The sequence below is a fragment of the Phocoena sinus genome, chromosome 9, assembly GCF_008692025.1.
Source record: "Phocoena sinus isolate mPhoSin1 chromosome 9, mPhoSin1.pri, whole genome shotgun sequence".
In the NCBI taxonomy this organism is placed as follows: domain Eukaryota; kingdom Metazoa; phylum Chordata; class Mammalia; order Artiodactyla; family Phocoenidae; genus Phocoena; species Phocoena sinus.
This window is the reverse complement of record NC_045771.1, coordinates 29631227-29645815: the sequence shown is the minus strand read 5'-3', so window position 1 is coordinate 29645815 and position 14589 is coordinate 29631227. Positions and strand designations below refer to the sequence as shown.

Sequence of the window (14589 nt, the reverse complement as noted above, 5' to 3'; positions counted from 1 at the left end):
AAGTGTGTATAAAGAAGTAAACCAAAATTTTGTGCAGTTATTTAGTAATGGGTAGAACCTATTCATATCTGAGATCTATACAATGGGCCAAACATGGAACTACCTCATCAAAAAAAAAAAAATGTGGCCAACTATTAATATTCTTTGTGACATTTACATCAAGGAGTATATGAGCATTTTTGGTATTATAATATACACATTCAAAATCTTTGTTGTACAAAACTTGTGTAACAGTTGGTGACACAAAAAATCCAAATGTGCGTTCACAGTTTATAGGTGGTGAAAATTGAGGCCTTACTGCTGTGGAGTGTATATTACAATGTTCATGGTGACACATTTGAAGCAATAAATGGCTTAATTAAATGCCTAAATGAAGCTGAGTGTTTGATAAACATACAGTCATTCTTTTTAAGGGCAGTTCATTTTTTTGCTCTTTTCTCCTTTAAAGAAATTCCACATATTTTAGATTTTTAACCATCTTTGTTTTGTGCAATGTTAGTGCTCTTTGCCCTTAGACCTCAGAAATAGTCTTCTTGATCTAATTAATTAATTATTTTAGTCTTAGAAGAATAAATATTTAGTATACTGCCAGGAGTAAGAGTCTCTTTGTAGACGTTGTAGCGTTTTCCTTCAACTCTCACATTTAACAAAAAATCTTTCAACAGATGGGTTTTAAGAGTAAAAGAATATCCTCAAAAATGTTCACTTTTGTAATTAAACGTTAAGCACTTAGATGTTGAAAATACACAGATGAAGGTATTCGTGTGTATATGGGCGTATGTGTGTGAGAGTGTGTGTGTATGTTGGTGGGGGAAGTGGGAAAGGATGGACATGTTGACAAGTAATTGCTGTATTTTGATAAGTGCTGTAATAGATGGATGTACAAAGTATTCTAGGAACACTGGGAAGTTTAACATAGGAGGTATCATTTGAACTGATTCCTAAAGACAGATGAAGCAGGGAAGGTTTTCCAGGCAGGTGAAATTGTTCTAGAGCCGCAAACATTCTGGGAATTTAAAAGTAGTCCGGAATGAGTGGACATGGGTTAGGAAGATGTGCTGTCAGGGAAGGGAGCTGGAGAGCTGAGCGAGAGTCCATTCGTGGGCATTTTACACTGGGCCATGGAATTGTTTGTCAATAGGAGCAGTGATAGCATTTACATGTTGTCAGTTAAATACTTTATGATATAACAGTTTAGTGAAATCATAGCACTTTTCTTATTGAGATTATAAACTAGAGATGGCAAAAATTAATTAGTCTATAACTTGGAAGTTGCTTAAAAGTTCTAAATTTAGGGTGAAACTTTTCTCCCAATTTTTGAAACTACAAATCAGAATTGCTAGTCAAGAGTTTTAGATTCCCCTATTTAGATGATAAAATCTAAATTATTAAAACAGATTGTAATTTCTGAACCAGGATCTTAATATTCATGTTTTGATTTTGCTGCAGAGAAAAAGTTTAAAGTGATTAAAAGATGAAATGACTTGAAAGTTGTTTTGTGTTTAACTTAAGTTTGATAATAAGGAAGAGATATACCCCCTTCTGGCCATTTCCATTTTAAAGTAGTAAGTCATGTATATCTTTTAAGTCAATATTTTAACTTAATAAATAAGATAAATGACTTTATTTGCTAACAGATTCCTGGAAACCTAGACATAGTAAAATGTTTATTTGAAAGAGATTTAATAATAAATTCTTCAGAGCCATATACTTTTCTTCACTCCTGGCAAAGGAGACTATAAAGAGCACATTATAATCATTCATTTTTCTGCTGCTCATTGAAAATTCAGAAGCCAATGTGAGAGGTGAGGGTGAGGAATGTGTACAGGTGTGTGTGTTGCTTATTCCCGTTCCCCACTTCTACTGGCCTGTTAGTGAAGAAGAGTAGTTTTTCATAGGAAAGTGTATACTTGCTAGTCTTAATGATGAACTAGTTTAAAACATTTACAAGTTTAATATTGCTTGTAGGAAAAAAACAGTGGTCATATTTTAATTCACTTTGCACTGTTAAATCTACTCCAGTAGAGGGACCCTCCATGCTAATACGTTAAGAATAATTATAATTGGTACCAAGTTACTTTAAAAAGCTGTCGAGGTCAAGTGGAATACAAGGGGCCAGGCAGAAATATTTCTAAATAACCCTGAACATAAATATGAGTCAGTTCATTGGAGTGATTTTGCTGATATTATAATTAGCCCAGTAGAAACTTTTAATGTGACCTCCCCAGTATGTCCCATTAGAATTTATCAATTTTTTATTTGTATCCTTGAAGCATTTATATATTTATCTTCAATATGACAAATAATTGTTTTCTTGAGTAGTTTGAGGCATTGATCATAAGGATAATTTTTTTCATGGGTTTCCCAAGTGTGCCAAAAGATTCTTCACTTTTCCAATGGTTGCCACTTATGAATGTTTGAGAGAGTTCCCTTATCTGTTGAAAACAAAACAAAACAAAACATTAAAAAGCTCATATATTAGCATATGATTTAAATATAGAAGTAGTCTTTTGACTTTATGTGGTATACATGTAACCAAAGAACCATACTCTGTCAAAGAACGTTTCCTTCTTAGCCACTCAGATTGGCTAAATGAATGCCAGTCTTCATTGGAGTGATAAGACCAAACCTACCCCTTCCCATCTCCCATCACACACATCAGTCTTTCAGGGAGAAAATTTAATGCTGGGAAAATTTCAAAATACTTTTTGTTTTCTGAAAATAAAAATGGATTATTGAACTGTGATTACATTTTTTAAAAGAAAACAAGCTAAATTATGTGGCTATCTTGAGAAAATTTCTTTCAGTGTATTATGGTGTCCAAGGAATATTATATTGTCAATCTACAGAGAAGAGGAATGAAATTTCTAGTTAAGGTAAAGAACATAATTTGCTACTGTGATGTAACAAATTGAATTTGTTCATGTTTTGCGTATTAATTGATAAAAAAATTAGGAATTCTGGCTCCATGCCAAGGTGTAAGTTTACATCTCAAAATAGTAAAACATTGGGAATGTATAATTCATTGGATTAAATATTTACCATTCTACCTGTGTAGAGGATGCGAACCTTAAAAGCAAATTTGGAAGGCTTAAAGGAAATAATATGCCCAAGTTGCATTTGTTTGGGGGAGCAGTATAATTACGCATTCAAGGAATGGTTAAAAATCCCAGTGAAACTAATTCTGTCATTGCCACAAGCTGCTCAGGGACTCACTATTCTAAATTAAGTAACAGACCATCTTTGGCACCCACATGTAAAAATTGTGCAACAAACTATTCCTTTGGTTAAACTTCAGTTTCCCAACGTTAGCCCTACTGACATTTTCTGCCAGATGATTCTTTGTTGTGGTGGTGCTGTCGAGTGCATTGTGGGATGTTTAGCAGCATTCCTGGCATCTACACACGAGATTTCATTAGCATCGCTCCTGGGCCCACAAGTTGTGACAACCAGAAAAGGGTGTAGACAATGCCAAATGCCCTCTGGGGAACAAAATTACCCGCACTGGGTTAAATGTTAACAAGATGTGAAATATTTCTTGTGGGAAAAATGGCAATAATATGGAAAAATATTTGAATTTATGATGTATAGACCTCCACAAATGGGAATTTTTAAATCATTTGCAGGAAGACACTGATAGATACTGCAAGAATAAGGAGATGAGTAAAATAGTTTCTGTCAGAAAGCAGTTTATACTGTAAAGAGATATAAGTACACTGATAACTAGAATACAGCATGGAATATGATAAAAGTAATTTTGGGTACTGGTGCAAGCAGATTCAAAATGCTTATGAAGAGAGAAAGTTGTGAAAAATAAGTAGAGTGACTGGTCAAGAAATATGGAGAGCTGGTGAGTGTACGTCCCATTTCAGAAAGGCAGTACCAAGTGTTCTCATATGGACTCTCCAGGAGATTTATATGCTCAGAAACACTGGTCTAGTGGACAATTTAAAATGATAAGCATTTAGGGACTTCCTTGGTGGTGCAGTGGTTAAGACTCCGTGCTCCCATTGCAGGGGGCCTGGGTTCGATCCCTGGTCAGGGAACTAGATCCCACATGCCTGCCGCAACTAAGAGTTTGTATGCCGCAACTGAGGAGCCGGCGAGCTGTAACCAAAGAGCCCTGGAGACGCAACTTAGGAGCCCACCTGCTGCAACTAAGACCCAGTGCAACCAAATAAATAAATAAATATATGTTTTTAAATGATACGCATTTAGTCTGGAGGATTTTGTCTATCTGGACTGTTTTGTTCATCTAGAAATTTATAGACTATAGAATGTATCTGTTCAAGCAAACATCAAACAAGAAAAAGATAGAAAAACGAAGATTTTCACTGTGGTATTTTATTTCCATGTGTAAACTGAACAAATGCTGTGCCTGAGGGAAGTCCCTTCTACCCTTTAATGCAATTCCCAGACCTCTGCAAATCCTGAGCTCACCATTCAGCAGCCTAGAGTGGTTTTAGAACCACTACAAAGGAAGGGAAAAATCTTTTTTTTTTTTTTATTGAACTAAAACCCCATAAAGTTTCAGTGGTCTTAAATTGAAATCCATAGATTTGTACAAAAAGTGACTCCACATAATGTTTAGGAGAGAGGCAATGGAATTGCGTTAAAAGGAAATTAAGCAAGTTTAAATGTTGATTGCATTAGAAATTGCAGAAAACTTGCAAAACTGTTTTCGGATTTCTCTTCATACTCCTCCAGCATATCAAGAACAAGACATGAGCCTAACTGTAGACGGAACTTTTGGTTTTTCATTATAATGAGTGGGAGGTGTAAAGTTCTAAAGACAAGTGAAAGGACGTATGATGCTAACCCTGATATAAATTAGTGCTCTGTGTTTGCATGGCTTTGTGGGATAACACATGATCAGGTATATATGCACGTACCTTACACTAGTGCAGCATTTTCCTCCACAAGGACAGTGTGGGCCCTGAGGCGAGAATCTGACCTTGCACACAGACTTTCCTATTCAATCTTGCATATATGTTGCACCATTGAGAGTAACCACATAAACTTGACCCATGTGGTGGTTCTTATTCTACCCAAAAAACAAAAGAGTTTTTGCTTTGTGAGTTTACAATTAAAGATAGTGGTAATATAACAGTATTCACAGATAAATGAAGATAATGGCCTTCCTAGTCTGACTTATAATATCTTCATTAATAAATCACGTGGGGAAGAAACTTTTTGGATTCCTGTCTACAGATGGCTAAATAAACCCTTTAACTTAGGAATTAGAGCCATCCTTGATCAGGACCGAACTCTCCAGTTCTATCCTTAGTTGTCTCCCACTAAGACATAAAACCTGCAGCAGTTGAAATATTTGTGACTTTTCAGGGCCCAGTTGAGAAACTGCCACTTTCCTGAAGCTTTCCTTATCACTTCTCAAAAGATGTGAACTCCCAATTACAATTCTCCATGGCACTTGACTTATCTCCATCTTAGTTGTGGTTGGGAATGCTATGTTTATCAACCTCTTTTCCTTTTCCTCTTGGGCATGTAGCTAAACCTCATTTTCCATCTCAATTTCAGTTAGGTGGGTCCATATGATTGGGCTCTGACCAGTAGAACGCGGACTGCAGGATATATGCCAATTTGAAGCTTAGTCCCAAAAGACCTCTCACATAATTCTCCTTGCCTTTCTCATTTCTCATCTGCTAGTAGGATTCAGAGGATCTCAGTGGGTGTCCAAGATTCTAGCGTATGGAAAGTCACCAGGTGGAAGGACCTTGGTTACTAAATGTCTTAATGGAAACTGATAAACACTGGAAAATTATATGAATGCAAAACGAGATTTTATTGTATCAAGTCTCTGAGATTTCAAAGTTATTTGTTACAGAAGTTATCCTATCCTGACCAGTTCATCATTGTGTTTATCATATTTTAGTCATTTATGGTATTTGTTATATGTCTTCAGTTTTCCACATTGCCTGGGATGATGTTTTTGCATAGTAAAGATTCAATATGTAATTTGTGATTTAAAAGTTTCCTGTATGTTCAGAGCTTATGGGGAAATTTCCGTAGTCATAATTTGAAGAGAGGTGGTAGGAGCTGGGAAGAGGTCATTCAGACTCTTTAGGGAAGAGGTACTGGAAGGTGAGTGCCCAGGTGTGACTGACAGCAACCCCAGGACTTAACTCATGACATCACCACTAGTATCTACAACTGAATTTTACATCACTGTGGTCAGGAGCTTTCTTGTTTTTTCTTCTTTTTTTTTTTTTTAAGAAGATGTCGGGGGTAGGAGTTTATTAATTAATTTAATTTTGCTGTGTTGCGTCTTCGTTTCTGTGCGAGGGCTTTCTCTAGTTGTGGCAAGCGGGGGCCACTCTTCATCGCGGTGCGCGGGCCTCTCGCTATCGCGGCCTCTCTTGTTGCGGAGCACAGGCTCCAGATGCGCAGGCTCAGTATTTGTGGCTCACGGGCCTAGTTGCTCCGAGGCATGTGGGATCCTCCCAGGCCAGGACTCGAACCCGTGTCCCCTGCATTAACAGGCAGATTCTCAACCACTGTGCCATCAGGGAAGCCCCAGGAGCTTTCTTGAAAGAAAAAGGCTTTCCCCTGCAGGAAACCAAGTGGGCCCAGAATCTGAAGACTTCCTCTTCTTACCAGGTTGCAACAGAGAGGAAATCCATGTCAAAAATGCATCCCTACAAGCGTAACTTTGGAGCCTCAGGTGACCTGTGAGATTATCTAGTGATCGCTGAAGCCGCTATTTTATGAGGAAAGTGACACTCAAAGAGAGAAATACTTTCCCAAAATTCCTGATAGGATACTGGAATCTTCTCTATTAGAGATAGCTTTATTTCTCTAGTTTAAAAAATAAAATAATTTTTAAAAATACCTTTTCAAACAACAATTATTAAATTCAACCTCTCCTTTCACCCCCACTTCATATCAAAACCGAAAGGGAACATAAGTGTGATGGAAGAGCATGTTTTGTGTTAGAGAGGTTTGAAGAGGAAGATTGTTGTGTTTTGTCCAACCTTGAACTATAGAATTCTAAAAGACCTGCCACTCTATTGTCCCAGGTTGATGCCACTTAAATACAGGCCCTTGAACACTGAAGTGATTTAGGGAAAGAGGTACTTTATGAAATTATATGCATAAAAACATTCAGTCTGAAACACTGCCAGAATCCACAGTTTCATATAATTCTACTGCGTGTTACCCTCCTACTCCTCTCACTGAAACAACTTACTCTCTGTCTTCACTGTTCCCTGATCTGACACCTCCAGACTCTAACACATGCTCCTACTTCACCTTGCCTTACAACTAGGGAGTAAATACCTCCCACTTGTAGTCTCCACCTTCCTCTCATCCCTCTCTTGCTCTCATTCTCCCAAACCAGCATCGGCCCCCCCACCATCACCTCAAAGAATAAAGGAAAGAGAACTAATACTAAGTGCTCATGTTTGCTTTGGGGGCTTCTCCAAGAGGCCCGATATTTGATAATTATCTGTTCATATGTCTGGCACCAAACCAGACTGAGCTCAGCCACAGGATTGAAAACATAACAGACATGCATTCAGCATGCATTTTTCCAACACATGTGCACAGAACGCTTATCGTATACATTATTTCATCTAGTCACGCCAACAACACTTCAAAGGAAGAATTAGTATCCTCATTTCACAAATCACTTGTTTAAAACCATGTGATAAGAGGCAGTGCTATGATTCTAAACCCAGATGGGACTAACTCTAATGTCAGATGTTGTCTATGGACTGCCTTAGTCTTTTTGTATCTTATTTCCCACCTCTTCTTTCCAACTTCCCACTCTAATTATCCCTTTTCTCACTTCTGCAGATAGTCGTTTATTTACCATCTTCCCACTGGGTTTTTCAACCTGCCAGTATCATTTCTAGAACACTAATTTGCCATCTTCTGATTCCTGTTACTTGAAGTATAGCTATAAAATTAACTATGCTGTTGTCTTTCACTTCTCCCAGATCAAAGACAATATGATTTTAGCATCTGGTTTATGTTTTAAATTTAATAATGCATAAAAATAACCCCTCAGGTTCCTCAGACTCTCAGTCTTCAGACTTTTTGCCTTAATAGAAATGTGTGTTCATTCCTTTTCACCTAGTAAAGAACTTCGTCTCACCTCAGATCACACCAACACAAGGACAATTCCAGTTTAGAGAACACCAATTCTTATTATCTCTCAAATTACATTGTAACTATATCTTCCAACACTACTGTTTAACCATTTCCTCTTAAAACTCTCTTGGCTTCTAAAAGTCAAATGCCACTTCATTTTCCCCTGCTATCAGTACTTCACTTGTCATGGGATTGAGGATTCTGAATCTATAAATAAAAAATATTTTTAAAAACTGGAGGGGATATATGCAAGGGTTCGGGATAAATCTAGCTTTAGTGTGAATACTTATTCTCTAAAGCTTTAATTAATCTGTTAAGGTGTTAAAGTAGTTTCTTACAAGCGAGAAGGTAGATGACCTTTTGTCTCTGAATCTATAATAGCGAGGCACCCGTAGGGGGCGCTCCGTCTCACAAAATACAAGTGACTGACAGCGTGCCTAAGGGATGGGATCACTTTAGAGGTGTGGCCTCACAGGAGAACCTCAGCCCACAAGAACGAGTTTGGGTCAGAAATAGGTCACAAAACCTATTTAGAAGAGCCTTGGAAGAATATCTGCTATGAGCCTAAGCCAGTCCTGGGTGTCCAGAGATCGCAAAGCAAAGGCTGGGAGAGGTGAGCAACATGCACTGGACAGATTGCCTTTCTCCATGGCATTCCCTGAGCTGACTCAGCAAAAGTGGATGGAGTTTGCAGACTTGCCCTGTTAGGGGTTCCTTGTGGCAGTCTGTATAGCATTAGATTGAGTTGACTTCTGAACAAAGCGTGCTGCGTACCCCTTTCTGATGACCGAAAGTTACCAACGTCTGCTATAGTCCACTCATCACGGGAGTGAAGTGTCAGGCAATTAGCCTTTGAAAGACTCAGCCCTAGTCCAGGAAAGGAGCAATAATGTGATATGAGTTAGGTACTGAGCAGAAAAAGATCATTTCCAGTGGAATCAGTGCATACAACAGACTTTCATGTTCTGAGGTCCAGACAGTACCCGTGACCCTCTTATCCCCATAAGAGTGACCGTAATTCCTTCGAGTGAAGATCCTCCCAATTCCCTCACCGAGCCTGCTTTAGTCTCCCCCTCGACCTTTGACATCAGCTGACGAAGGGCTATTTGTTTTTCCAATGCTGTATTAGAAAAAAAAAGCAGAAGGGGTCAAATATCAAATAATGTATTTAAAATTCTACAGCTCTGGGTGGACAATCACATTTCAGGGGAAATGAGAAATGTTGTTCCAGTCTGGGGAAGCCCACCCTTTCTGATCCTGGGCTAACGGCGCGCTCCGGCAGCCCCCGAGGACCTAAGAGCCCGGGCCTTAGCCCCGCCCCCTCGCCGGACAGTGGCTGCGCTGCCCGCGGGCCCCGCGCCCGGCTCCCTGCGCCCTGCTCCCCGCTCCCCTCAGCGAGTGCGGCCGGCGCGCGTGTGGCTCTGTGTGCCTGCGTGAGTGTGTCCGTGGGTGGGAGATGAATTGGAGTCATACGACTGGGTGTTTCCTTCCGAGTGGTTTTGATCAGCAATCCATTAGGGGATCATTGTAAGTATTTTTTTTTTTCTGGCTAAAGGATGAAAACTGAGTAAGTACGTAGAACTTTGAACTCGAAACGGAATGAAACAAATACAAGGCAAACCCCGCGGATGGTAACCATGTCCCTTCAGACCCTGTATTCCCTTTTTCTGTTAAAAGCCGGGAAGGCTTACAGGAAAGTGGCAGTTTAAAATGGAATGAAGGGAAGCAGTTAAGAAACATGAAAGGCTGAAAGCAGGACAGCTTTAAAACCGGAGGAAAAGTGAGGAACTGTTAAGGCAAGCTGGCCCGCCTCCAGCCGTGCAACAGGCACTATGGTATAAACCTACTGCGTTCTCCGGTGCTGTTTTTAGACTCCAGATTTACTTTGGTGTTGCTTCTCTTTTCCTGTGAAGCTTTTACTGTGAGCCTAAGGATGTTGTGAAAAATAAGGCATTACCGGAAGCAACAGTTTGACAGCCTGGGGTACGCTCAGGTTATTAGTTACAACTATTTTTATTTTGATGTCTTTTTTTAACCGAGGCCAACCACTTTTTACTGTCATCCATGGAAGGGCTCTTATTAACCGCCGCAGACTTTTGGGACCGATGATTCTTTGGCAGGATACTTCGGAAAGTTCTTAAGTGGGGATGGAGCTATCTTGATTTGATTTAAGTTGTGGAAAAAGAAGACAGATTTGTGTTTTTCATGCTGACAAAAAATAGCTGCTATGACTTTTCCGGCAACGTGGACAGGGGCCAAGCGAAGCTGAACTGGTCATGGTCTGTCGTCCAGTGTTCCTTTGTCGTCGGCGATTTTGCCCCCGGCCCTTCTTGGTGGGCTTGGTGGTGGCAATCTGTCTCTTCTACCAGACCCTGACATTCCGGGGGGCAAGGAAGCTCACAGCTGCTGTCCCTGAGGCTGCCCCAAACACACCCACCGAAACCCAGGCAAGCAGATGCAAGGAAGGATTCTCCCTGGACAAGCAGTGCTTACTTCTCTCCGATAAGGCACAGGAAGTCAGAAAGGTAAGGCGGTCATAAGCTTAACCTTGACATTCTCTGCAAAGATAGCAGTCTGCTTCTCTCTGTCCCTTCTGTAAGACTAAAATTAACTTCCATGAGGCCTGAAAAGGATCCAGAGTATACACAGTCCAGACAGTGACCTTATGACAGTGAAACACATGTTAGCTTAAACTTCTTACATTTACTTCCAGAGAGTCCTGGTCATTATTTTCTCTCTCAGAATTTCACTTCATTTCAGCTAAATGAAATAGACAATTTGGAGGAGATGGGAATGATGTGAATTCTTTCTAAAATACTGGGATTCTGAGAGATCTGAAGATTTACAGTTCAGGAACAAAAATCAAATATTCATAAAATTTGGTAAACGTTGAGTGTCTCTTTCCTCAAGGCAGTCAGTATGAGTGGTCAGACCATTCCAGACTTGAAGTTACTGCGAAATTACATTTTATAATTGGTTAAGTCTATTTGTCACATTTCTAAAGCAATATATTTATTTTTCAAAGCACTTAAAAAATAGTAAAATAGGCTTCTTCAAAAGAATTGACACGGCATTTTATTGCTTATAGAATTAGAAAAATACAGATTATTCCATACTTATACTATTCTAATTAACTTTACTAATCTTACTTGTCAAGTGTTGGAAAAACACAAAACATAAGTAAATACACAGAATTTCTATTTTAATATACCACTCTGTTCATGCCTGTTAGTGAAATGAAGACCTTTAAAATAATCCAGTCTAGAAAAGAAACAGAAAAACACACACACATATTCATGATAGCAAAACCATTGATTTCTATGATACAGCAATAGTGTAGCAAGATAATTTAGGAATCTGTAAGTACTATCTTATATCTAGAGTAGATTTAGGTAGGTCCTATGATCATGGTTAGTGTTTGGAGCAGAATTTCTTGTTGAATACCAACACTTACTGCTACCATTATTGCTAACACCACACCATCTTGTTTTAAAAATTCTTTTATGTATTTCACTTCAGACTCATAACCTTTTGAGCTAGGTAAGATAGGTACGATGACACTCAAAGATGTTTAGGCAGGCCACATTATGACATGATACATCCATCTGGTCCCTACTGCAGGGAAGATGCTCTAAAAAGTAAATTCAAAGCTCTGATAACAATTTGTGAAACCACAGCTGTAAGAACTTACTGAAATACGAGGTAATATCAGGTTTGAACAAAGAAAATGTGAAGACTTTTGAGTGATTATTTTATCAACAATGTCCAAGAAATAGGACAAAAAGGCAAATAATATCACTAGAAACATATCGAGATGAAACTTCAATGGCAAGTGTGAATCAAATATTAAATTAATTGAAGAATTTATATTTTTTGTTAATTTATACCAGCATTAACTTAACTCTTATCTACATTTTTAATACATCAAATTTATGATGGGTGTAAACTATGACTTTGAAAGTCACTTCTTGTTTGTTTCCAATAAGTATAATTTCTTTAAAAATATTGGAGATGGTTTTGCTCTTTAGGTACCTAAAACTTTTGCTAAGAACTTTGGACAAAAAGGTTTTTATTCATTAACTTACGGCCTTTCTTACTCACTACTTGACTTTACGGTGACTCCTGTTTTTGACTGTAACTCAGGCATATGTTAACTGTTATTTGTAGGCTGTCACAGAAAATTCCATTTCAGCTTTGGACCTCCTGCCACTTATAAACCATCTGAAACTTATTGGTTGCTCGTGTGAAGCATTCACTCTAGAATGTTCTTCACAAAAAATGCCTAACACATGATGATTTTTTTCCACAGTCTTAAATATTTTAACTGTAAGCAAGATTCTGAAGTCACAATTATAGTTCAGAAGCTCAGTGGATATGAAAACTGAATTTCCAAACATTTGCCATGTACTTCTATTTTCAACTTAACTTGGGCCAGCCTTTGGTTTAGAGCCAGTTTTTTTAGACAGAAAGTATCATGTGGAAGTTAGTTAAAATCCAGTATAAATTAGTTCTCCTTGTAATATATGTTCCAGAAAAGAATCAAATAATAATCCCTTTTTGAAGATTAAATATTCTTTCAGACAGCTAAAGTGAAGAAAGAAATGTGTTTGGAGTACATACATAGATCCTTCTCAAAAACAGCTACTTAAGAAGTTCATTAAAAAGATAACTGATAAGATGCTACCTAGATTTTCCTCAAGACCTAAAATATAGCTTTTTAGGCATTTTATAGAAGATGCATTGTTCCTATCTATAAATTTTGGGTTTTGTTATTACTTTTATTGGCAAACCAAAATATTCATTTTACTAGCGCTTTCCCTTACTTGTATCCATCCATCTTTAGGTGACTTTTAAAGTTACCTAAAACAGCTGGTCTTGACCTAAGGTTCATGGATTCCAGAAAGTATTTGGATGTATAAGATGTCTACCAAACCCAAGCATTTTATGCAAAAAATGTGTGTACATGTATGTGCTGTTCTCTGGGAAAAACTATGATCCTCTTCAGATATTCAGACCTAAAGAAACACTAGGAAATAAGACAATGCTTAAAAAGCAGTACATTTCAACTTTAATTGCCCCTTCAGGAAAAGTTGGGTCTGAGTTTATAAATCTAAAAAAGGAAAAATAATCTTAACGAATCCACTAGAAGACGTTTGAAAAACTATTTCAGTGAATGCTGTAGTGTCTGCAGGGATAGACATTCTGAAACCGAAGTATACTCATAGCGTATTTCTCAAATCATAGTTTTCATACTTTCATGAATAAGCAATAAGTATTTCCCAGTTGTTTTGGTTGTAGTTGTTTCTAAGAGAGGACATTTTATGCTTTACCAGCCAAGTAACAGAGCGTTCTGGAGTAGCAAATATTTAAAGGTAAGTGACTGTGCTCTTTACACCTTTGTAACTGGGATCTGGTTCAATGTCTAAAACTGTTTTCAGCACAGATTGAGATCATGGTATGGTATATGCCAACTTTCCATAGTGAGGAAGTGCGCTCCCTCCTCTGGCCAAATTCCTTTTTCCATTCGAGCTTTACAAACAGCCTTGCTAAGCAGATATACTTTTGTCATTTTTTCTGGGTTTTCTCCCAATATTAGTTGCTTGTGCTGTGTCTTAAAATTATTTCAACTTAATATATAAACTGAAGACAATTTGAGTTATCTTCACTGAAGTAGGTCACACAATAGATTTATTTATTTTCCTAGAATCTAACATTTCAATATTCCATAACATAGGAAGCACATTAAATTATAAACAGACACAATGGAAGAAAATTTCCTTGGTAAATGCTCCTTTAATGGAAACTTAGCTCTTTGGGGAATATATTTGTACTCACCATAGCCATGTGTTTCTGATTATCTCTTGTTGATGTTCCACAAGGAGACTATTTCTTTGTTGTTTGACTCTTTGTTCTCCATTTCTTCTTGACTATTTTCAGTGACAGTTCCCTACAACCACTCTCCCAGTGTCCAACAATAAGCCAATGCAGATAAGTGAATGTTTTCACTACAAATACTTTTTATTTAATCTGTTTCTGTTTCTAATAATGCATGATATATTTAGCATTTGAAAATTCTAAAAATTACTTGTTTAGCCTAGGTTTTCCCAAAACAGAACCTATGGCAAACACTTAAATGATAACATTTTATTGGTTGGTGCAACCCCAGGAATATGAGAGAGGGGGAAATAAAGAAAGAAGGAGAGCAAACACAAATGGGTGAATTATCGGGAGACATTTCCAGAGAGGCCGTATTAAACTACTGCATCTCAGAACAGGCACCGGGGGAAAAGGGCAAGAAGGACAAGCAATTTATCTCTCTCCTGGCTTTCTCTTTCTTCCGTCTTTCATTGGTTAGAATTGGTCCCATGCTGCCTCTAAGTAGTGTTGCGTGGACTCTCTGGGTGGCCATGGGGGAGACAGAGCCTCGGTGGGTGCAGTGCTGCCAGGTAAAAGTGGGGTGGACCCCCCTTTCAATCT

The 14589-nt window shown here is 38.2% G+C and overlaps 1 protein-coding gene across 1 annotated transcript in view; it reads left to right on the top strand.

Moving 5' to 3' along the window:
- Positions 1-9513: 9513 nt before the first annotated feature.
- CPED1 (cadherin like and PC-esterase domain containing 1) overlaps positions 9514-14589 on the top strand; it is a 294480-nt gene continuing 289404 nt past the window's right edge. Inside the window, exon 1 of the mRNA XM_032643898.1 lies at positions 9514-10637. Within this exon, the coding sequence (XP_032499789.1) occupies positions 10389-10637 (249 nt within the window). The 5' untranslated portion in view covers positions 9514-10388. The remainder of the gene's footprint in view (positions 10638-14589) is intronic.